A 24,186-nucleotide genomic window follows, 5' to 3' on the forward strand; every position below is an offset into this window, starting at 1 on the left:
ATTTCTGACCTGACGCTGGTTTCACGTATATCGTGTGAGAAGAAAGTGCATGTGCTGTTGTGCGCGAGTGCGATTGTTCAATGTAAAGTTTCAGAGGTCTAAGGTAAAGTAGAGTTAGCTGTACAGTTCGAGTTCAGTTCAACAATGTTGCCGGATGGACTCGAAGTCAACAGATGATAAATTGCTGGGGCGTGGGAGTCGTTGAACTGAACTCAAGACGCAGCAGCTCTGTGTTGCGAGAGTAGAACATGCTAGGATACATTTATGATCCCTCGGACTGTCAGTGATGAAAGAATTACAGTGAACCAAATTACTATTTAATTGCAATACGAAGGAGGACCACTTGACCCGTACATTCCTCTCGGTCCGCTCTCTAGCTATGTTATATCTTGTGCTTTCTGACTCTAGATTGCATTTCATTGGCTGGCCGAGCGACGAAGGCAGAATCAAAGAGCACTGCCTCCGTTGTATCACGATCGGATCAATAATTCATCGGAGACGTTAGAAGAAGTCTGTCCTTTGACCGAGCGTTTCTTTAATCAGCAAGAAGTGCCAAGCTCCGCTTGCTATATGAATATTAATGCTCTATGATCCTCCAATTAGTAAGGAATACCTCTGAGTAACGTTAGCGCAAAGTCATCGTGACGAACCGTCTACTGGTTTCGTCGGAGGCTTTTTAAAAAAACCACTATGAATCATCAGATTTCCTCACGCTCGACCAAGGCAGACGTACACGCTACGACTAACTCTCTCTCTCTCTATTCGTTGAAAGACTGTGCTGAAAAGTGATGAAATGTGATGAAAAAGTGACTGACGGTGTGCATATCGGTTCTCTGACTTCTGACATCGGGCCATGCAATTGATAACGACAACTAAAGGCTGACGTAACGCGAATGAAAATGATAATAACGATAATACCTGTGCAAGAAGCGGCGTCTCTGTGCTGTCAGCGGTTTGGTAGAGCCGGCAATTTGCGCTTGCTCTGAAGAATACGTGCCGAAAACGACAAAAGATAAAGAAGACAACGTAAATCGTCACTATAATGGAAAGACACGTCGAGAGACTGGCGCAGCAAAACAAAGAAAAACAATCACCCACCCACGTAAACGGACAGAACTGACATCGAGAGACATGCACGAAGGTGTTTCTGGAGTGCGATATATTTACACGGATTCATTGAGATACGACATTCGCAAAATTCTTCGACGCGTACGGTCAGCTTCTTAGCTTGGACGACGGCGTGCAACCCGTTCGAGAATAATCCGTGAACGCCCATAGTGTTACGCATAGAGGCGAGCCCTCTACGGCTGATAAAAGCAAGCGAGTCGCGCGAGAAGAACGATTTGCAATGAACTCAGAAATTGGCGATGAGACGCGATTGGAACTGTGGCACCGGCACGATCTCAGTGAATGAATGAAACATGAGAGTAATGAATGAACGGACGGTATCGTTTGATTGACGAGTGACTTGACGTTATGGAAGCGCGTCAGGGTTGTTCTGCGAAGCGAAACAAAGGGGAGAAGAGTCGTTTACTTGGCCTACCATGCTGTTCACAATACGCTTCAAAATGGTGCATGTAGGACACGGATAGAGAAGCAGATATAGCGAGACGATAGTCGCGTATTTCCAGACGTTTTTCTTTTCTTCAACTTTCCTGGTCCCGCGGTCACGATTGTCGGCGTTGTGCGAGACCAGAAAAATTTCAGACTTCGAGTTCCCTCGTTTCTCTTCCGCATAGCCCGCGGGATATAGTCCACGTCGAGGAACTACCCTCGAAGAACAGTCTTTTGGCGAAGATTCGTGGTACCTTATCTTCAAGGACCGTTCTGTGCCGGCTTGAGAATATGTCGAGAGTCTTCGTCGACTGAGTGTTCATAGAGCGGAATAGAGTGGCGAAGAGAAGCGAGAGATCGAAACGAATGTCGTCGAGATAAGGCGGGAACTCCGAGGAGACACTGACCTGCCGAGGCTTGACCGGCGGCGGAGGACGAGTGGAGGGCGCGAGGGCTGCGGTTATTGTAGTTGGGGGCTGTTGATGAAGTGAGTGTTGCTGCTGCCAGGGCAGCCCTGTGCGTCCCAATGTTCCCTGGAGTTGATGGTGTACCTGTTGTTGCACCTGTTGCTGCAGCTGCGGCGGCTGCGGCTGCTGCTGCTGCTGCTGCTGCGGCTGCAGCTGATGCTGACTGTTGCTGTGCTCGACTGCTGGCATAACTCGAGGAAGCGCTGAAGCGACTGAAGAAATCTTCCGAACTGTCTGTGAAATGAGTGACTGATTATTCGGCTCCTATTCTTCAGGTCTGGGTGTTTCATCGGGCCAGTCTGTGACTCGACTGCTACCGGGGTGGTTGGACGGGGTCTAGAAACGGTGTTAGGAATGACGACATTACCTGACTTAACTGGCCAGATCTCCAGCAGGTACTTCAGCACGGCGATCGGCTGCTGGAAGTCCAGCGGGGGTCTGGTCTCTTCGGAGTGCAGCATCAGGACTGGCCCGAAGCACACTGCTAGGCTGGCCGGTGACATCTTGTTGCACTGCGACACTACCATTGCCAAGTGGTCCAGCAGGTAAATCAGTGTACACTGGAACCGAGGAGGATGGTCGTTACCGGAGTGCTTAATCGGTGATCATGTTCGCAGAGCTGATCGCTTACCCTGTTCACTTTCGGCAGACAATCCAGAATACTAAACATCAGCTTAGCGTTGCCTTGTGGATCGTCGGGCAGACAAACGGCCAGTGCGTCGACCATCATCTGGTAGAGGCACTTCGTGAAGAGTGGTTCTGGAAGTTCTCGCAGATAGTCCTTCAGCACACCTGGAACATCGAGGACCAATGCTGGAATACTGTCCTTCGGAGTTCAAAACTTAAATGTTGACCACTAAGGTACCTGTGATGACGTTGATGTCAGGTACATTGTCGGGTGACAGGTTCACCGACCGGGCATTCCTCTCGAACGCTTCCCTCAGTATCCTCTTCTTCGTCGCCGATCCACACAGTCTGTACAAACCTGTTGTCAACGAATTATACAGTTATTGTCTACGTTCGATCCTCTGTCAAGGGCTGTTTAAGACAGAAGACAACTGACACTGACCAATGATGTCAAGGCCCCTTCTCTCGACCTCCTCCACGCAGCGCCAGACGATTATGGGAACGTTTGGCACACCCATCGCTAGGGCAGTGGACACTCCTCCGGGAACTCCGCCAGTTTTGGTCTCCCGACTCACCTGCAGACATTGGACTTTGAAGAATCTCGAAGACCCCCGTAGAACGTCGAAGCAAGCAACTTGTTGGACTTACCACAGTGTCAAGATCAACTCCGAAGAGGGGAGCCATTCTGGTGGCCAAAGATATAACTGGCAGTCCCCTCCTCCTGAAGGTCTGCTGGGCATCGGTGTACCTCAGCTTCAGGTAGATAGTGCCGCGTGGTTCGACTTTGACAGCCAGCTGGTGCACCGGCGACTCCTTGAGGAGAGTAGCCAGGTGCACCGAGCCCTTGTAGCAGAGCTTGTGCCTGTACTGAGGGTCCCAAGAATAGACTAGCAGGTCCAACTGTCGGTTACCAACGAGATCCAGCTCGAAGGTCTCGTCCCAGTCGAACATCAGGTCGCCGGTCCGCACCACTGTCCTCGCCTTGTGCACCCTGTCGCACTCCAGCACGCAATACAGGTCTCTCAATCCGCAGCTGGCTACTCGACGAAACAACACAAACGTTCGACCGGTCACTTAAAACCCTAGGCCACCGAAGCTAATCTCCAGGTAGACTCAAGAAGGACCTTGTGTCCTGGACCTTCGCACAGTGGGGTACAGAGATCCCATCAGTGGTCCGGCCACTCTGCCGACATTCGAGAGTTAGGGAAATAGGATCTACTGTAGGCTTTCCGAAGAAGCGAAGCAATCCTTTTCTCGAGCTAAGGCTGTCAGTGCAATGGAGATGCCGACTAAGGGATGTGCAGACTCCCGAACGTACCTAGGTTAGGCTGACCTGATGGTGTGGAGGGCGTGGTGGCCGCCGACGATGACGTGGTCGACCTGAGGCCCCGTCCGGCAAGCAGATGGACCCAGAGCAATCCGCTGACCCCACCTGCCAGGTCGCCGCCGCTGGCTTCCCCTAGGGAACTCAAGAGGGAACTGGTCGAGCTCGGTGTCCCTACAGTAGGAGGCTTCTCTATCTTATACTTGAGGAACTCTGGGGACAACATCGACACTTTAACACAAGACCAAAGACGTTAGTGGCAAGGACAGCGAAGTCTGCCCACCTGCAGGGTTAATATCTAACAGTCTTTGATCCTGAGTTCTAGTAGGCGTGGGGGTGGGTATACTTCTCGTTGACTCCAGGTCCAGCGGGTTTCTGATCCTCCTAATGGAGGTTGCCCTCTGGGCTGTGGAGCTTGACAGAGACGGTTTCTGGTTCGTCAGCGACGTGCGCGCGCTGGATGCAACCGAGGCCGGTCTTTGGTTCGTCGCCCCTCGATGACACGTGGAGCTGATGGCTGTGGATGCTCTAAGGTTTGCCAGGTTCACCTGTTGCGCGGAAGCGGACCTCGTCGACAGGCGGTCCAAGGTGCTCGACAGTGGTCTGTAGGCACCGTAGCTGCCATACTCGCCCTGCGAAGTAGAAGAAGGCACTGTAGCATCTTTAATCCTGAAGTTCATCCTCCGGTCATACCTGATTTGCAGCTGCGTGGATGTTCTCTGCACTGTAGGTATAGCGCGGTGGCCTAGTCGTGGTCGCCCTGATCTGCTCGTATAACGCACTCGTGCTGGGTGTTCGACTCAACCATGCTCTGTACTCGTCTGACGTGAACACACTAGGTGATGACGGTATCCTCCCTGTGGCACAGCCATGTGTTTTTATAGCGATCGTTGGGCTAGTTTACAATCGGTCAATGGATCAATGCAATACCTCTGTCGCGTCGAATGGAAGGCAATTCGGGTGCCGACAGTGCCCCGTCGCTGTCCTCCTGGTCTATCAACCCTGACGCTACCGTGCTAAGGCCGGACCTAAGACCGGGCTGCTGAGGCAGCGTTCTACTGCTGCGAGGCAAGGAGTTGGATCTCAAACCTGCAAACACAGTGACACGATCTCGTCACTATTAGAACCTGACAGTTCCGGCACAAGAGGGTCTAGCTACTAACCCGAGGAACTCTGACCAATCTGCGACCTGGACAGCGTCGCGAGGTGAGAAACAGCGCTGCTTTGCGAAGGATTGTTCATGTTGTGCCTGTAGTAATAGTACGCCGACTTAGGCGAGCTGGAACACGTCGCCTCCGTGTCCGACGCGTAGTCCAATGACGGACGATGCCTCCTTGTCAGAGTGCCAAACTGGCCCTGCCTCTGGGTAGTGGTCGTGTCCGCTTGGGTACCGTACCTCGTCGTGTATCTCAATCCTGATGTTCCTGCAAGGTAGCCGGCTTCAAGTAGCATTAAGGATCTACTAGTTCAGAAGGTGACAGAGGATTACGAAGACCCTAGGCGTCTTGGAACCAAGTTGCACACTGGAAATATTCTCAAACGGTGGCAACGATAAGGACAAGATAGAGACCCGAACCTTAACACCAAGATGTAATTAAATTGGATTCTGGTACAACTAAATATGTTAAACCAGTATTCAACTTGGTCCAAGGACACGTTGGTTTTCTAACGGTGTTGCGCTTCAATGTTCTTGCTTACCTGATTTCAAGCTGGATCTTAGTAGAGTGTGTCTAGCTGGAGTAGTTATGCTGGTGTAGTCGACTCGTGGCAAGTGCTGATCCGATCCACTTCTGGGCATGATCCTTCCGCTGGCGGTGTGCTGGCTGTAACCATAGTGCGACGACTGCGTTTGTCCCGACAATCTGCTGCCCACCGACTGCATTCCTGCCCCCGTTGACATTCGACGACCGCCGTTCGAGGGCATTACGGGACCCGTGTAAAAGGAGTGTACCTAAACGCGTACCGTCATTAGGTATCGCTTTGTTCGTTCACGAACGTCATTGTTTCGTCGGTTCTTCGATCACAGAAACCCCGAACAAGATTTAAAACGTAATCCGTGATCGAAAAAGCCTTCAAACGAGGAACTGAATCACGGTTAATGGATCTCATGGGACTGCTCTGGTGAATTCTGACGGGGTTCGACTAGAAATCCAGAGATCCATCCGTCGTGAGACTATGACAATCACGGATCGTCCTGGGCAGAGAATACTCGGAAAGAAAGAAATCGAAAGAACGAACGCATAGCAAAGCTGATGAGGCAACATAAAGAGGATCCACATTACCAGTAGGGACATACAGAGGCGAGATCAACTCCACGTGGACGACGACAATCATTCCCCACTTTGTTTCAACTATACTTCATGTCGAATAGATCTTTTTATAGACAATGATTTGAAAACTGCTTAAACCTCATACGACTTTGGGAAATAATGCGTCAAAGGTTCTACCATAGTCACCCAGTTTACATTTTACAAGTATCTCGTATAATGTTACTAGCAGTACCAAACGAAAAAGATGCACTTAAACGAGCAGACGTTTAGCCAGCGAAACGTATGAGGATTAAAGGTCGGATGCGTCTCGGTGGGCGAATGCTTGTCCGTCCACGTCGGGCATGGTGCAGAATATTGCGCTCATACACAAGTCTAGATATCAAGAAAGAGTTGGTGGTTTCTTTACCTTTGTGAAATCCTGGTTAATATCAATGTAGCATTCATTCATAGAACCAATTAGTCATGTGAAACACGTCGTCGAAACACGATTGAAATCGCGAGCCGTCCACTCCCAAAGCCATTTGAACATTGCTAATTGCTTGCCACTGTGTCGTACAATACTCATTTCTATTCGGTTCACGGTCTGCTCTTTCTAAATGGTTTGGACATTCGGACAGCACGCGTCGTAGCGATCTCTATCAAGAGTGTCTCGAGACATTGCCACGAATTCACCATTTTCTGATTAATCGCGATTGCAATCGAAGACAGAGAAAGGCAAACAAGTGTCAACTTGGTGCAAACAGGTATGTGAAAGGGTGCTCGATCCACATCGTCTAGAACATCTATGTGTGATCTACTTCTGACAGCAGGCGGGGACTCGGTACACTAAACCGTCGGACCATGTGACGACAATGCAAAATTCGTTCTCCAATCAGGGTTCGTCCCTGTCGTCTTTCGGGCCGAGATCCCGACCTGCCTTAGAATATCGGATAAAGATCGAATCGCTCCACAAAACTTACTTTTTCAGCCAGGCTCTCCAACGTTTTCGGATATCCACGCTCGTAGGGCTGGAAGTGTTGCGTTGCCGACGGTTTCGGCTGATGCGTGATGACTGGCGGCGGCGGCGGTTGGTAGGACCAGTGTCCTTCAGGTCTGGAGTTGTAGTACAGGTCGCCGTTGCTGGACCCCAAGTCCTGACTGGACCCTAGACCCGTCAATCCCAATCTGGACCTCGACGGCAGCATCTCGCGACCATCCCCGCGCCTGCGATTGCTGTCTCTGTAACGACAAGACCAGTTAACAGGTGTCCGAAGTCACAGCAACGCGGGCGTGCGTACCTGATGTGATTACTCGTTGCATGATCGCTCTCGTCCTCGTTTAGTTCCCTCTTGATGACCACCACCGGCGGCGCCTTGTGCTCGGTTTGGCGACTGTGGGAAACTGGCTGATGCTGGCCGTGTCTCGTGGCCAGTACTAGCCTCCTGGGTATCGACATTATGATCACCACGTCGTCCAGGCTCATGTGCGTCACGTCGACAAGGTTCACCGCCAGGATCTCATCCCCTACCTGAAGCGGAAAGCGTATCGGGACTATATAGTCTAGTCAAGTTCAAAGCAACTTCCTGACCTAGCTAGACGGCCTATCAATTGTCCTAACTCGACAGCGTCCTCATTAACGCGTGACTTCGCTAGGGCCTTGCGCCGCTGCCCCCATTCCGGAGGACTCGACGAAGGCTACAGATTTCTAACAAACTTCAGAGACATCTCGATACCGAAGGACTCCAGGCCACGCACGTCCCCCCACGGGACGATCTAAACAAAGCTTCCAGCGAGCGACACCGTTCGCCTAACTTGACCTAATGGCCTAGCCCCCGATGGGAGCGGAGTTTTAATAAATTCCGAGGCCGAATTGGCTCGGATGCGAGGCCGGGCCGCAGCGGCAATTAAGCGTTCTAACTCGATGCGGCCGGAGCAAAGATAAAGAAGTCTCACCTTCAAACAGCCGCTGTTATAGACGGCGGTCTCCAGGGCTATCCTCGAGATAAAGACACCGTCGTTCCTGTCGACGCCGTTCCCCTCACGTATATAGAGCCCGAGCGTCTGCCCTGGCCTTTTGATTATCTCGACAAAGTGGATGGGCTGCTTCGGGTCCTGCAACCAATGTCGCCCCGGTGACATCCCCGGCAAATATTCCGCGGAATTAAACGGCGAACAAGAAAACCGTCGCATTGTCCGCCGGATAATTAGACCGGTCGGCCAGGGGGAGAAATAACGGCTCCGCATAATTCCGCGCGACAAAGGTCACGAAAATGGCCCCGGGATTGCTTTTGCTCTCCGCCGCGATTTGATCGCTCTCGATGCTCCCGATGTCGTCCGAAATAAAACGTGGAACTGTCACGTGGTTGCCGACCGGCCATTGTACGCTGTTTCAAAGGATTCGCACGAAATGAGGAACGGAGACGTTGATGGTAGCTTTTACGGCGGAAGATGCTGCTGAGATAAGTCGGCACTCGGCATATTGCTGCAGCAAGGTGTAATATAGGGATTACTGGACCCCCTGTGTGACTCACTTTACGGAATGGAGCGAGAGATCGTATATTAGGGGGTGGAAATCTGGACCAAACTGTGGGTCAATGACATATTAGGGTATCCAACTTAGTCTGGAGCAAGTGAGGTAATTTCTGTGTTTTTGTTGCTCGCCTTGGGTACGAAACTGGATAATTTGGGAAAGAGAGATAGAGTTATGTCAGTAGGGTTATTTTGCCATAAACCTTGTGCCCATATGGTGAAGCTGTAGGTTGAATTAAAACTTAAGTTCCGCGGAATTGAACAGGATACCCACCTGCATGGCAATGAACTTTTTCGCCGCCTCCGATGCCTTCCTGCCCATTTGTCGCGGCTCGATGACCCTGACGACCATCTCACCCCTCCGGTCGACGGCCTCGAGGGCCGCTGCTGTCGCGGCGTCATGATCGTTCTCGACGGTCTCGATTTGCTTGAAGATCTCTGAACTGATCCCGCTCACCTGCAACGACAGATCCTTCTACTTCAACGGGTGCAACGGGGACGTTTTCGCTGGACGAGGACACCGTGAAACTGGTCCAGCTTACTTTGTGGAACGACTGAAAGGCGTTCGTCTCGCAGACGGCGAGTAATTATCCGTAGCTGGAACAGTTTCACGAGTCGAGACGTTCCGACGTTTCTAACTCTACTCTTCTTTCTAGCTTGTTGCTAATTGGATCGATCGATTGGGTACCTACTCTATCCACGGACAGTGCAGGTAGACAATCGAAGTTCCCCCGACGTCGATTAAGACGTCTGGCGAACTTTCTAATTGCTAAATATTTTTCCACTCTGTAAAATCAATCGCTTTGAACGCGCCACTTCGGTCTCGGAGTGTTTCTCGAATTGTTGCGTCGTGCTCGTCGAGGATAAAATGTTACGGGGTACCTTCCTGAAGTCTCCTTGGATGACCATGGGGGGTGGTTCCTTGGGGCGCAACTGGTTGGCAGGTGCCTGCCTCCCAGGACTTGCGCTTATGTCTGTCACTTCTCCCCGGCCCTCCTGCAACGAAATTAACGGCACTGATTAGCGCTACATTCTCTGCACTGGTCTGCCACGTAATTGGTCCATTAGTCGGCCGCCCGAGGGTCTTTATGTTGACCTTTACGTCGACCCCTCCGGCAACCTCTAATTTTCGTTTATGCGTCGCTATGCACACGTGACCGAACACCGAAATCCTATAGCGCTTGTTCCAACCACGCGACTTGTTGATTCGAGCCTAGGGGTCCGTTCTGACCCAGAGCTATTCAGCTTTCCGTCTAATGGTCAATCGAGTGGAACGAGAGCGTTAAGTAGGGAGGGTACCCTAAAGAAGGGGACCGGACGATAACGATAACGAAGACTCTTCAGCGAGAACTATTTTACACGCGTTGCATCAGGAATGTTTACTCTGCCGCGCTAGGGACTCTAAATGAGGCAGCGGATTTAAAAGCCTCGGAGGTTTGGTTCTTTGCGGTGGTCGCGCGCGATATTCAATCGGCGGGCTGATTAAAGGCTCGTCAAAATTGCAAGCGCTTTTAGCGCGTTCAGCCCCCATGAAATTGAGAGCAGCAGGGGATGCACACGCGTCCCGGGCTCCGACGCGAAAATAGGCTAGCCGGATACTCTTTTGTCGGTCAACGGCATCACACGAGGGCAGATTCTAATCGGCCGTCCACGCGGAGCTAAATAATTCGCCGAATCCCGAATCCACTACTCTCCCTCTCTCTCTCTCTTTCCCTCTTTCCCTCTTTCCTACCCTGAACGACAATTAAAGAACAGTGGCTGCTTTGTGCGACGGTACGGCATAACTGATGGCTCCATTCCTGGAATTACTGTGTTGTCCCGATATCGCCGGAGACAATGGACGCTAAGCTACTCGGTCCCCTTTCAGCCGATGGTAGCAAACAGTCCGGCACACGTGAATGCCGCGAATACAAGTACCGTCGAAGAAAACTGATTTAACGGAGGTGCGACCAGGCTTCAACAATACTTGGGACAATGGATCCCCATGGAACTAGGACGTGGTCCTTAAAATCCGCGAGCGCAGTTCGGTTGATGTTCAGCAATTGATTGCGCGAAGGAACTTGTTTAGTCATCTATCAGAGCCACCGTGCCACGAAACAATGGGTCTAGCTCTATGCGCCGATGCTTCGCGGATTTCACTCGGGGAATAATATTTTTCCAATAAAATAGGACACTGTCCTCGAAATCCACTTTCCCACAATGCAGGATGTTTACTGATATGTCAAATCTAGGGCCAGCAGCATGCTAGTAGATGCAACTTGGAAACTACATTTCTTCTAGGTAGAACATGTTTACTGATAAGTTAGGGCTAGCCTTAGGGGATTATTGTCTTCGGAGTCACATGTGTTTAGGCCATGGGGAAACATTTTTTCAAAGTCCCAGAACTTGATATCTTGACATCTGTACAATATCTAGTGGATTCAACTTCCAAGTAATCTCTCGCCACGATATATGTGATAACTGAGACCATGTGTTTAGAACTCGAGGATGTAACATCTTTCCGAAGCACGAGGACCCGATATATTTCGATTCTCCTAAGCTGATCTACTATCTATAGCGAATCAATATCTTCACATATGTTCACAACGGGGTCTAATAACTGTAAATTTAAAGCAACAATTTTCCCACAATAAGACAAATTCACTGATAAGTCAGACCTGGCCTCCAACCAATGGTTTAACATCCTAATACCATGTGTTCACAACGAGGCCTAACGAACGGGATGTACTATGAAACAGTATATTTCGAATCTATCCGGAGGGTTGGTTAAACCGACCAGCATCTAAATCAATTTATCAATGACGGCGAAGCTGCGTGACCTCTACCATGTCGCCTAACCACGCCGGGGTTCAATGGATCGCGACGCGAGCGTAGCCGGTGCGCGCACCAGGTCGCCAAAGTCGGCACACGGTGTGGAACGCACCCCGTGGAGGCATGTGAAGAGCACGAGCCACGCGGCGGAGCCGCACATCCGGTCGCAGAGTGACAACAGGGACATCCAGACTTGTGCGGCCGATTTGCAGCCCCTTTTGTTCAAGCCGTCGTCCGTGGTCCCAGGGCCGAGCTCCTCGGTCTTGACGAAGCCGTCAGCGCCCCTGTCCCTGGCCGATTCCGGTGTCCAGACGTCCCGATGGTCCTCCTTCCACCGGGCCTCGGTGTCCTCCGTCCACCCTGCGGTCTTGGTAGCGCGTTTCGTGGCGGCCCGTGTATCCATGCGTTCCGTCACGGTCCGAGGAACTCCCGAGGGTGCGTAGACGACGACGACCCGGTCCGTCCACCCTTGTTGCGCCTGCACCCTCTCAGCCCGCCCTTGCTCCCTCGCAGGCCGGTCCCTCGCACCCCACGGACACCCTTAAGGGCCCCGGCTAGTTTTCCACGGTCGTGGACACCACGCGACTCGAGGACTGGTCCACGCGACAGAGTACGCGGATTACCTTACGGGAGAAGAAGCAGCCCGAGCCACCCCTTTGTCGCACATCCTACCTACCCCATGCTGGCTAATATGGCGGGAAGGAGCGCTCAGGAGCGTACGAGGCCGCGCCTGCGCCCCCCTGGCCGGCTACGATGCCGGGAAAGGGAGTGTGGGTGAGTATCGACCCGACGTGACGTCACCGACACCCCTCGCCGCCCCCAGACCGCCGCTCGCGTACTCTGTCGCTCGCGAGGATTCTCGGTTACGCTGCCGGCTCCTACTCCCCGCGTCGCTGTTCCTCCTGTCCCTCCTGTCCCTCACCCTTCCTCGCCGCTGCCAGTCTTCTTTTCTGCTCCGTCACCACGACAGTTCGTATCGAAGAATTTAGTGACATTTTACAAAAGGTCAACTGTTTTGGGCGGCACGAGATCACTTGCCACAATGGTCTCTGGACGTCTTGCCTTTTGAACGCGGTCTCCGCAACTCACCAAATATATGGTATACAGAAAAGCACTTTTTGCATAATCGATGCTAAGATTTGTTAATCGACTGGTTCTCCAGAAAATCCTTTGGTCCACCGTGCACTACGAAAATGAGACAGGGCTACCATCTCTTTGACAACCCCGATTCTCTGCCGCGACGACTTTTTTTCTCAACGAAAAGCGAAAGGCGCTCTACAACATCGTCGCTGGTCCGGCCAATCTGATCCGAGTCTCTTTAACCAGGATTCTCGGAGGATTATCAATACTCGTCCCCCTCCCCCCGGCCTCCGCCGCCGGCCGTACGATCGTTGAGTAGAGAGACCGTTCCGAGAGACCCCTCTCTTCGTTTCCCACGATTTACGAGGAGTACCGGTCCTCTTTCGCCCCGACACCAGGTGGTCCCCCGTATTTTGTATCTTTTTCCAACGCGGATCCTACCCATCGATCCCCTTTCCCTTTCCCTTCTTCTCCTTCTGCCGCTGCCCACCCTCTCGGCCCCCGCTTCACCGTCGCCTGCTCTTCATCCTCCTCTCTCATTATTTTTACTTCGACCTATTTTACCCGTTCGAGGATATTCATTTATCCCCCTTTTATTTCACTTCGCGGTTGTTCACCCCTAATTGCAACCACTCTTGACATCTTTCCCCGTCTTGTATCCGACGATTCCCTTCACCAGTCCATGGCTGTCGGCTCTGGTTCTCGACGACCGGTGCTCGATACCGCTCTAAGATCTGCTTTCTACAGGGCGATCCATAACGGGCGGCGCGCGGACAGCTTCGGAAGCTGTTCAGATATTTTATAGTTTTATAGAGATTTTATTTCCAATGGGTCAGACTGACCCGATTTCAGGCTCTGGGCACTGGAATAATTTCAAAGTATATGAAAGTTCAATACGTCTACCCGCGGTTGTCCTCTCGTAGGAGGTTTCGTCAATTACATCTTCCTGTAATTTCATTTCGAATGGGTCCGCTCTGGCCCAATTTCAAGCAGACACACCCACCACGGATTCACGAAATTTTCGGCAGCCCCTTTCTCTTGATGGCGGGGTGCTTCGCATTGCGAATCCAAGTACCTCAGCTTCTCCTCGTCTCGGTCCCTCCGCCCACCCCATTCTGACTGAATGTTTCTTGTCTGTTGTTTGGATACCCTGGCCCCTTTGCTACCCCGTGTGTACGCGATCTTTCGCTTTTTCTTCTGCTGGCTTATACTCGTCAGCTGAACCGTGATCTCCTCGTTCTTTCTACCTTTGCATCCACCACCCTCCATCCTCAATCTAGATCAACAACAAGCCCTCAAACAATTAACAGTCGGCAAACAGAAATCGAATCGTTGCTCTGCGTTTCAAATACTGCAAGATATTTTAATTGTGATTGCGTTTTACTTGTACAACTGTTTCTTTATTTTTGATTCTATTTTAGAATATCAGTTTCTATTTTAGACACTGTAAAATTCTTTTAACACGTTCGTCGCCGCGTCACCCATATCTGGCTGACATTAATTTCTGACCAATTTTGAAAATTTATTTTTATTGCAATATATTCCAGCAAAATGAATTCGACTATGATTTTTCGAATGCGAAAGAGTTCTAACGTCATCCCCTATGATAAATGTGAACTTTTTAGTTTTATTTTAATTAATTGAATTGCTTTAATTATGTGGGGATTTTAGTGTCTAATTGTCGGCGACGAACGTGTTAATTCTGCACGATTATGTTCTAATTAAGAGAAGATATTTCGTGCTAACTTTTATTTATTTTTTTATTTATTTTGAAGTGTCGTTGCCTATGCTAGATAACACGAAATATCTTGCGCAATGGTTTCGAAGTAGGGGTTGAAGTTCGATGAAAAATTGTTGACAGCTAAACGAGCGTCCGTCGTCCGAGCGACCCCTAGCAGACCGATCGACAGTTTCCCGGGTCGTTAACAATCGCGAGTCCTCCGTCTCGAAATTTTCCACCCCCGATTCTTCGTCCCAACCAACCCCAATGCCGCCTGTCTTCACCCTAGTCACATATTTGTCTCTCCTCTTTGATGTCTGCTTATCCCTCTAACCTCGCCGTCTCTCCGCCCCTCGTCCTCATCCACAAGTTCATCAACCCCTCATCCATGAAACCCGTCGCTGAAAACTCCGCGTAAGGGGTTGTAACGGCTCGCAGCGATGCGATTTGCCCGGCGGAAACGGCGGCGACGGTAACGACGCCGTTAGCAACAAATAAACGCTGTCATAGACAACGCGAACGATCGCCCGATTAAATTTCTTTGTGCCGATACGGGCGAGCGTTATCGAAAAAAAAAAACAAACGGGAAACGTATGCGTGCACGTGAATCTTTCAGGAAAGCTGCGTGCAAACGCTTTGTGGCGTTCCTCTGTTGCGAGCTTTCGTTTTTCCCGGAAAATTAAGAATCAAAATGTACACGGTGCACACTGTGTATAATCTGCGTAGCCATACGATCCGCGTTCCAACGATCGATTCACTTGGAGACCGAGAATCGTAGAGAAAATTCGTACTCGACATTTTCGCTTCAGTATTCCCTGCTGAATAAAACGATCCCGGTTTCATCTTTTTAACCTGAATATTAACAATAATAACTCAGTGTTACTGCTCGTTAAGCGAAGAATAATGAGAACAGTGTCGCGGACAATGTGGAGGTACTTCTGCGCAAGAGGATCGTTCCTGCGAGAATGCCAGCCGATTTTTACTAGGACATTAGCATTCGTACGTCTGTGTTTTGCGACTTTCTTCGAGGATTACGTCTCACGCTCCGGCTAATCTTCTCCTTGTCGAGCTACACTAATTGGCTCGTAATCCGATTAGATAGAGCACGTCAGGCAAACGTCCCTTGCACCGACGCGTCCTCCGCTAGTTGAAAAATAATCCCTAAGCGTATCGGGGACCGGTCTCTTTTATTTTTACATGTAACAGCGAAAATTGGGGTTGTGGGATCGGTCCGTGGGACGGAGAAAAGGTCTGAAAAAGGTGCGGGAATTTTGTGCACGGTTAATGGGCGATCGACCCAGATGCAGCAAACTCGTGCAGCAACCTTTCGGTCCTAAAACTCACGACCGGCACGGTTCCGCGGGAGGAAATACGGGCCAGCGGATCTATTGTAGGCGAGCGGATCGGACGAATTATCTCGCGAGGAATTAATTTGAATGGGGCCACTTTTTCTTTCGGTAGTAGCAGGCGGTATCGGAGCGTGGCGCTTTCATTGAGCCTCGAACCGTATTGCTGGCGCATGCGTGGCGACCTTTCGCGAAATGGGCGGATTTTATGTGTCTTGACTGGGTCCACGCTACTCGTCGGCTCGCCCTCGTGGATCTCTCTCTCCTGGTTACCCGTGTGTTTAGCGTCCCGATTAATGCCGGCCGCGGATCGTCCGATCGTTTTATCATCGCGACGTGACGTCGTTAAATCGGCGCGGCAATTCCCCGCGCAATTGATTCCGCCGTTTTACAATGGCCGTCGACGCGAACGGCTACCAGCACGCGCAGCAACACCCTTAACGAGAATCGAGCACGTGGAGCCGATTCCTCGAGGAAAACTGCGTCCGAAAACGTCTCTACACGTATCCCCGTACGGGCCTTCATTTTCAAAAACATCGAAACTCAAAATAAGTGGAACACGCGACTGCTGTAAACACGGAAATCGTGCAACGAGCGTGTTTCAGCGTCGATTTACTTCGCAACCGAGGAACCTGAAGAAAATCAGTGCGGCATATTTCCCGTGCTGCTTTCCCTGGGGAATAAGACAACGTCGGTCTCAAGCCCGCGCGTCGCGTATTAATCAGGATGATCGATAAAAAGGAGCGAAGTGTGCGGTATCGAATGGTTTCCGCGCACTCTTCCGGCAATTTTATAAGTTTCAGGATCGAGGGTGGGGGGGCGTGGGTGGAGGGATGTTTGGCGAAGGGTCGAGGAACGGAAAAGGAAGCCAGAGGGTCACCCTAATGTGTCCCGCTGCGCTGGATTTAAGGCGGCCGGTCCGCCACGGTTCTGTTTCAATTTGGCACCGCTCCATTGGCTCGACGTATACGTTTCCCGATGCTATCTACCCCACCGGCAACTGGAAAAAGTCGTCGTGCAGTATAAAACACGATTTGGGGCGGCCGGGGAGAGCCCCGATGGACCGGCCCCCGTCCAGAATAAGCAGCCGCGATAAGAAACGCGAATTCATTCCCAGGGCGTTAACGTAAATATCGCTCGAGTTCACCGCGGCGGCATTCAAGGATAATCCGCGGGATCGACGGGGGAAAAAGCTGGCTGGAAATCCGTTGAACCGATCGAGGCGCCGACGGAAGCCACTGGGACAGGAGTTCTCAACTTTCTATGCAATCCGAGAAACGACGACCGGCTGTGATGAGATCGTCGAACCCAGTAGAGTTCCTGTGCACCGAGGGAAATCCGCGGACGTTTCTAGGACCGGTCCCGGCGTCGATAGAGTTGGGAACCGCTGATGTAAGCTGCGCGACTGCTCGATGAGGCAAAAGGAGACGGGACGGCGTGGAAGGAGCCGGGCGAGGTATCATAAAGCTACGCTACTGCGCGTAGTAGCCCGGAAGTATCAGTAGTAAAACGTAGTAGTAAGTAGTAACGGCGTATACGCAGGCGTACGCACGTTCGGGGTCGAAAAAATGCGGCACGGTGGGAGATTCGAGGACGAAACGGAGCGAGACGGAGGATCCGTTTGCGGTTCTCCGGAAGGAGACGCGGAGGACCGATGGAAGGGGCTGTTCCACGGTGGTGGGGTCCGCAGACTCCGTGGAGGAGGAGCCGGTGAGGGGTGGGGCGGGCGGTTAATAAGAGAAAAGAAATATGGAGCACGGAATGATGAATATAAAACAAGAAAGCGATGAGCGGTGAATGGATGGGTGTGGACAGAATAATTGCAGGGCCAGCATATCGATCGAGGAGATGGCACGGGGGTCGCTCGCGAAATCGAGTCGCGCTCGTCAAAAAATCGATTTTCCGAAGTTCCGAGACTCCTTCGGACGAGCCCCAGGACAACGCAGAGCCGAATCTAACGAGGCGTCCTAGGGGACCTCAGGGCCGACTCGAACTCGCGGTGCGGCGATGTGACGAAGCTGTGTCAAAATCAAAGAACTTTTGATAGAAGTGAGATGAAGCGGCGACACATCTTTCTACGTTAATACTGAAATGGAGATTTATGTTAAGCTTGAAATATTTCACCAGAATCGTGATTTATCCAGTACCGTGTACAGTTGGATTTTCTTCTGTGACAAGCTATACATCATTTCCCGTAGATTTTGACACGCCGATTTCCAATCCGGTCGTAAAATGATTTACCACTTCAGGATTCTGGCAAACAATCAGCGGGATGTCAGTTGCCTCAATGACATCGATTTCTTTTCAAAATCCTACGTCAAAATCTACTGGGAATGACGTATAGCATGTCATAGAAAAAAAATCCAACCGTGAATGATACTGGACAAATCACGATTTTATTTGAACATTCCAAGTTTTCTATTAATTCACAAGGCTAAAAATTCCCCGTACTGTATTCCATTTGATTTTCCCCTTATTCAGCAACGTTTTGACTTTAACACGAGAAGAGATCATCGCCTTATCCGATTTCTTTGATTTCGACAGAAGTTCGTCACTCGAGGCCACTGTGCGGCGACCGGAGAGCAGGAAGAGCAGTCCAAGGAAAACAGAAGATCGGGCTAGACGGGGTCGCAATCGAAAAAGCAAACGAGCAAGACCAAACGTTCGCGAAAAAGAGGAGGAATAAGACGAGGGTGGGAAGACAGGGTCACGCGAAAAATTCTGGAGCGACGGCGTAGGATCGCCAGGGTGTACGGAGGCAGAGGTTCCTGTAATACGATGTTCGGCCTGCCCTGCGCCTGCGTCCCGCGATCCTGAAGTGGCTCCGACTGAACTGAATTCACTCGTCGACGTCTGTGTGACCAGCGAGCGTGTACGTGAATGCCCCCACCCTCGGCCACGCTGCTCCTCTTCGCCCTACCACCCCTGTTTCTCTGCCTCTCTGTCCGGGTGTTTGACCACATTTCCACGCTGCGTCCTTCTCTGTGTGCGCGCGCGCCCGCGCGATCACTCCACCGGAGGTCGATGCTCGCCGGTGTGGACTCTATGTGTCTGCCGGGTCTATGTGCATGCAGGAGTACGCCGGGAAGTATGTGGCCCGTATGTACGTACCGAAGTACGCGGAATACGTGACATATATTGCGCCGATGTGCCGGCTTTTTACCGAGTTAATACGAACCGTTGATCGCGACAAAGCTGCGTGTCCGATTTTTTCGCGGATTTCACAGCACCTAACTCCCTCGCCCTCCCAACCAATCCGAGCCACGGTGTTCGACGTCGTAACACGATGCTTGGACCGCGTTGGAAGACGTTCCACAGGATTTTTCGAATTTCATGGGGCGCGCGAATACCGGGTCAACGCCGATCCCGGCCATCATTTTCTTTCGTGGGTAATCCGCGCGATCGTCACTTTGTTTTCGAACGGATTCGGATCGACCCAGGCAACGGGAAGCGAGAATTATTCAGGGTTTTCGTGCTTCTGCCACGGACAGGTGGCTCGGTTTTGTTCAATTAGCGGTTATGCGCTTCTATTGGCCACGTGCGACGCGGGAATAGATTGCCGGATACGTAAGCCAGCTATAGATAGAGTCATGACCGATTTAGGACCAGAGAATCGGGAAGATCATGCAGCCAATCCTGGCGGTCCTATAAAGCGTACCACGGTATTGATCCTGCGGGGATGCACCTGTGAATCCGTGGCCCCAAAACAATCTGTTGCATACACCCAATCCTAATCATTCTCAGCCCGATTTCGTCGGAGTTTTCGTTGAGTTGGACCCGCGAGCCGGCGGAATCTTTGCAGCGGTTTTCCCGAGATTTTTCAAGAATTCTTCGAGGGTCTCGCGGCGGTGAATCCATGGTGGACGTTGCCCACGACATGACCGAGAGGACTTTTTCAATCAGTCTCGAGCGATCGGAACAGCGCGGAATGCGACGAGAGGATTCGCGCGAGTGCGTGCACACGGGGCGACATTAATGACCGAAGCGAGAAGAGGCCGTGGAACTTCCGTAATTAGCAAAGTAAATTGCTGGTAACCGAGCGAACTTCCAAAGGACCGGCGTTTCCATAAATTAATAACGCGGACCCGGCTCTACGCGCGGACCGTAATCCTCGCGAAGCGCCGACGGAACTTTTTGGGTTTCGTCTTTTCAACGGCTGCATTTCTCAAGATTCCCGTAACGCCGCGCACCCTCGATCCTCGGCAACAATCGCGTTCGTTGTCGTTCATTCGATCCGTTCTATCGTTATTATGTCGTTAACAAAATTTATTATAATCATGTTATTCGCGAAGCATGTATACAAGTACAAGCATAGGACAGCGGATTTTGATGCAGAATAAAAATTGTTTGCACCGATTGCGCGAGACGGAAAAAGGATAAAACGTCTATTCTTTTCTTAATAATCTTATTAGACTGAAAATAATAGAATTGAATCTATCATTTTTTTAATCTCCATACTTTAACCTTTAACACTGTAAGTCATTTTAAGTCTAAATCCAAAATAGCTTTTCTGACGAACTGTATCCTGGCTTCATACAACTTAGTGCATTTTGTGGATATGAAATTGAATCTTATAGTCATAAGATTCAATTCCATATCCATTTCATATCCACAAAATGCACTAAGTTGTATGAAGCCAGGATACAGTTCGTCAGAAAAGTTACATCACTATCAATATATAATCATTTTTATGTGATTAAATTTTTTTTTATTTAGAAGACTGTTAAAATCGTTATTATGGACTCATAATAACGCTTTTAAAAAGCGTTTAAATACCGCATAAAAAAAACTTTAATCATATAAAAATGATTATATATTTTTTTTTTTATTTTGTAGTGTTGTAACTATTTCTAGTGGCACCTCAGCGTTCCTATTTCAAGTGCAAAGGATTGAATATAAACTACTCATAGTTACCATAAATGCATAAAATCCGCAGTCTAGCAATAACCCTGTAACACAAGCATCGCGTTGTTTTCGCAGTGAAGTGAGCCAATATATCGTCGGCAAAATCGTATCGAAGCATATGGACGATACGTCGATGAAACAAACGTCTTCCAAAAAAAGAAACGGAGCTTTCGGTATCCTCTAAAAAATCCAACATATCATATGCGTACGGACCGAACGCCAAAAAGTATCGCGAGATACATTCTTCACCCTTCCATCTATGAAGCACGTTGCCGCGTAGGCTCCCCGCCGTTCGTATAAATCGTTTCCGAGGGGAGCAAAGGGCGGGCGGGCTGGCGAACGGAGGCGTCGCCGTAAAACGATGAAATTCGTATTCATTCGGCGTGGTATCTTCCTCCCGTTCCATTCTTCGTCTGTAGCACCGGTAAATAAATCAATATAGAGTAGTTCCTGTGCTACCGGTGGCAAGAGAACATTCAATATCCCCTTGTTTCACCGGGCCACCCCCGAAAGAACCGTTCCTCCCTTCGCAGAGAATTAACGTTGTCGAGCGGCACGGTGGGCGTGCGGCTCGTCGGTGTGCCGTACGTGCGAGCGTAGTCTCCGCTGCCACGAAAAGAGTCTTCAGAATGCGACTCCGATAAAAGGAACACTCTCGGCGGCGGCCGGGCTTTTGAACGGGCCCGGGGAGAACTTTCGACTCCGGGAGCCGTCGAGTCGGTCACTCGGAAGATATCGCCCTGGAATCGGCCACCCTTCCTGAGGTTTTATCGGGAAAAGAAAGAGCCGCTTATTGGGTAATCCTGCTCGTCCGTGCACAAGCTTCGCCTATAATCCTATCGAAGAAAAACACAGGAACACCCAGAGCCTGGCCCGATTTGCCTCGCTCCGTGAAACCTTCGACCGGCTACACAGATTATTTCCTATCCAATGCCGCTCGAAACAAAATCCCTTACGAGATCGCCAGTCGCGGGGCTAGATATTATCTGTAATTACCGTTCCTGTCGCGATAGAACCTCCCGTCTTCCGGAGAATAACATCGATATTGCGCATTGTCTTGTCTCGGGAAGCCGGACTCTATCAAGAGAAGGAATTCAACGTATTTTCAATACAAGACTCTCTCCGGCGAGGATATGAACAACGCGAGATAGTAAACTCGATATTATCTCGATAGTCTTGTTTCCTTTAGAATTTTCAATACGATGGGATACTGTTACATCGCGTGCTTGTGCTAATCAATCTGAATTATTCGAATTTCTTCAGCACAATTAATACCCTTGCACTATGATTTCGTTCGCGGATACGTTGATTAGTACTGAATAACATCCCTAAAAGAAGGATAGGACTTTTATTTCTTGTATGTTTTGGTCGGCGTTTATTCCTAGATTTTACTAATAGGACAATCACATATAATAACATCGAATAATATATAATAATATAGTATATAGAAGATTATCATCTCAATATTATTCAAATATCAGGTCGTGTAAAAGAAAAGCAGGCGCACAGATATCTTTTGTAAAATAAAACGATGAAAATGGATGTCGATAAACGTATTTAAAGGAAATTAATATTGAACCAATATTTAACGAAAAAAGTCAAGAGAATCGCGTGATGAGATCAATAATTCCTATTTCAAAACGAGCGCAAGACGAGATTCCCCCATATTTTCCAAAAATAAGACAAAAGCAAGACGAGAGATTGTATGAACGATACTTTTCCAAGATTAAGGAAATGTTTCAGCAACTATTCTATTGTCTCACATTGCGGAGGCCCTATTTCCGGTGGATTTATCGGCGGAGTAAACTGGCGAGGTTGTTTCGCGCCCGCGGAAATTAGGCGACAAAAGTGATTCATGTCGAAGGACAGTTCTCGCTCGTTTCGCCGTCGTTATTTCCTTGAAGGGCTGCGGGAACTTCGAGTGCACCGGGGTCATTTGTTCGCCGAAAGTCTCTTGGTCGACGGTGGACCCTCTCTCGTTAACGAACTTCCGCCTTTGAAACAATTAATTGTGAGTCGCGAAGCCCGCCGAAGAATTAATCTGACGAAATGGAAGTTCCGGTTCTCGGGCCAGACCCTTTCGGACCTTGTCAAACCTTATCGAACCACTTCGAACAACTTCCTCGGCGAAGCTCGGCCGAATCGATATTGGAACACAAAATATTTATAGTATCGAATATCGAATTATTTACCGGGTGTTTCAATGTACACGGTACAAATTGGGTCGGTTAGATTCTATAGCTGGAAATTAAATGAAAATCAAGAATAACGAATTTGCGTGGAAGGCTTCGTTTCCAAGAAGATTAAATTTAAATATCGATCAAGTATACGGGTATTTAATTAATTTATTTACTATCAGGACTAAAGAATACATTGTAAATAGGAGATGCTAAAATGAGCTGTCTATTTCTCGTTGAAAAGTTTATTATTTTGGGTCGAGACTCGACAGATATTTAAACCTGATTTCCTCGAAAACGAAGGTCATCATGCAATTTCGATATTCTTCATTTTTGTTTAATTGGCAACCGTAGAATCTATCTGGTCCAAACACCTTGTATACCACGAGGAACAATACCGCGACGTGTCCGGCGGGAAGATCGCGTTTCGCATGCCGTCGGGATCGGAAGGAATAATACACCGAGATACATGGCGAGCTCATAAGATTACGAGTAATTGGACGAGCGCAAGTAATTCAATCCAGCCAGGCATCTCGGTCAAAGGTTATAAAATGACGCCGGGAGATCGATCGGTCGCTTCCCGAAGTGGATAAACGAGTAACTGCTCGCAGCCATGCCTCCGCTAAATGTCAAGCGTGTGTAGACCCCTTTGAAAAGTTTCTGCGATCAAAAACCGAGGACAACGAACCGGCGCGGCTCTCAAGAAACCACCCGAGACCTGTTCAAACGGGCTCGAAAACTCTCCGAAGGCTCTTCGATCCTCGAATTTAGAATTATTCATGACAGAGTGCAGCTATCACTGGCGAAGACGGGACATTGCCCGTGGGTTATCGATTTTAATCAAATTCCTTCTGATAAATCTGATATTTAGTCTGATATTTAATGTGATATTTAGTCTGATATTTAACGTAATATTTAATCTGATACCGATAAAGATATTTAGCTCATGCTATACGTATGTCCCTAACTTTCCTGCGAGCGGTTTGTTTTCCTGAAAATTAACAATTAATAACAGTTACAATTATCAATGCATTACATATGTAGTGTATAGTCACATATGATACTGTATTAATAAAATAAAAAACAGAATAATAATTACTCGCCATACGTCTGTTGCACCCATAGAAAACATATTTGTGAAAACCGTGCACCGATGCAGCGTCCGTAAAAAAATACGGCATATAATAAATTTGACGGCGACTCGTCTTCTCCCCTTGTCGATGGGTTCGGCGTGAAGCTTTGATGTTCCCGTGAAATGTCAAACCGTGTAATAATAATTCGTTCACGGGCTGGCGCGTTATCAATTTTTCATTAATTTTATTTAGAAGCAAGGGCAAGCCCGCGCGTTGTGGGGAAGACGGTTATTTAAATTTGCAAAACGGCATCGAGGAGGGTCA

The 24,186-nt window shown here is 49.5% G+C and overlaps 1 protein-coding gene across 3 annotated transcripts in view; it reads right to left on the reverse strand.

Moving 5' to 3' along the window:
- Positions 1-24,186, reverse strand: part of Rhogap100f (Rho GTPase activating protein at 100F) — a 49,886-nt gene that overhangs the window by 6,155 nt on the left and 19,545 nt on the right. The window contains exons 4-20 of one of the 3 annotated variants that reach the window (XM_078186308.1): positions 9,633-9,746; positions 9,025-9,207; positions 8,175-8,333; positions 7,520-7,749; positions 7,202-7,460; positions 5,671-5,923; positions 5,136-5,396; positions 4,903-5,061; positions 4,666-4,829; positions 4,256-4,604; positions 3,967-4,185; positions 3,297-3,685; positions 3,091-3,223; positions 2,887-3,006; positions 2,653-2,813; positions 2,389-2,581; positions 1,962-2,251 (exon numbers count right to left, since the gene is read on the reverse strand). In XM_078186308.1, the coding sequence (XP_078042434.1) occupies positions 1,962-2,251; positions 2,389-2,581; positions 2,653-2,813; positions 2,887-3,006; positions 3,091-3,223; positions 3,297-3,685; positions 3,967-4,185; positions 4,256-4,604; positions 4,666-4,829; positions 4,903-5,061; positions 5,136-5,396; positions 5,671-5,923; positions 7,202-7,460; positions 7,520-7,749; positions 8,175-8,333; positions 9,025-9,207; positions 9,633-9,746 (3,636 nt within the window). Of the gene's footprint in view, positions 1-1,961; positions 2,256-2,388; positions 2,582-2,652; positions 2,814-2,886; positions 3,007-3,090; positions 3,224-3,296; positions 3,686-3,966; positions 4,186-4,255; positions 4,605-4,665; positions 4,830-4,902; positions 5,062-5,135; positions 5,412-5,670; positions 5,924-7,201; positions 7,461-7,519; positions 7,750-8,174; positions 8,334-9,024; positions 9,208-9,632; positions 9,747-24,186 lie in introns of all 3 variants that reach the window. The other 2 variants (XM_078186307.1, XM_078186309.1) reach the window with 2 other exon arrangements.

This window comes from Augochlora pura, chromosome 7, assembly GCF_028453695.1.
Source record: "Augochlora pura isolate Apur16 chromosome 7, APUR_v2.2.1, whole genome shotgun sequence".
Lineage (NCBI taxonomy): Eukaryota > Metazoa > Arthropoda > Insecta > Hymenoptera > Halictidae > Augochlora > Augochlora pura.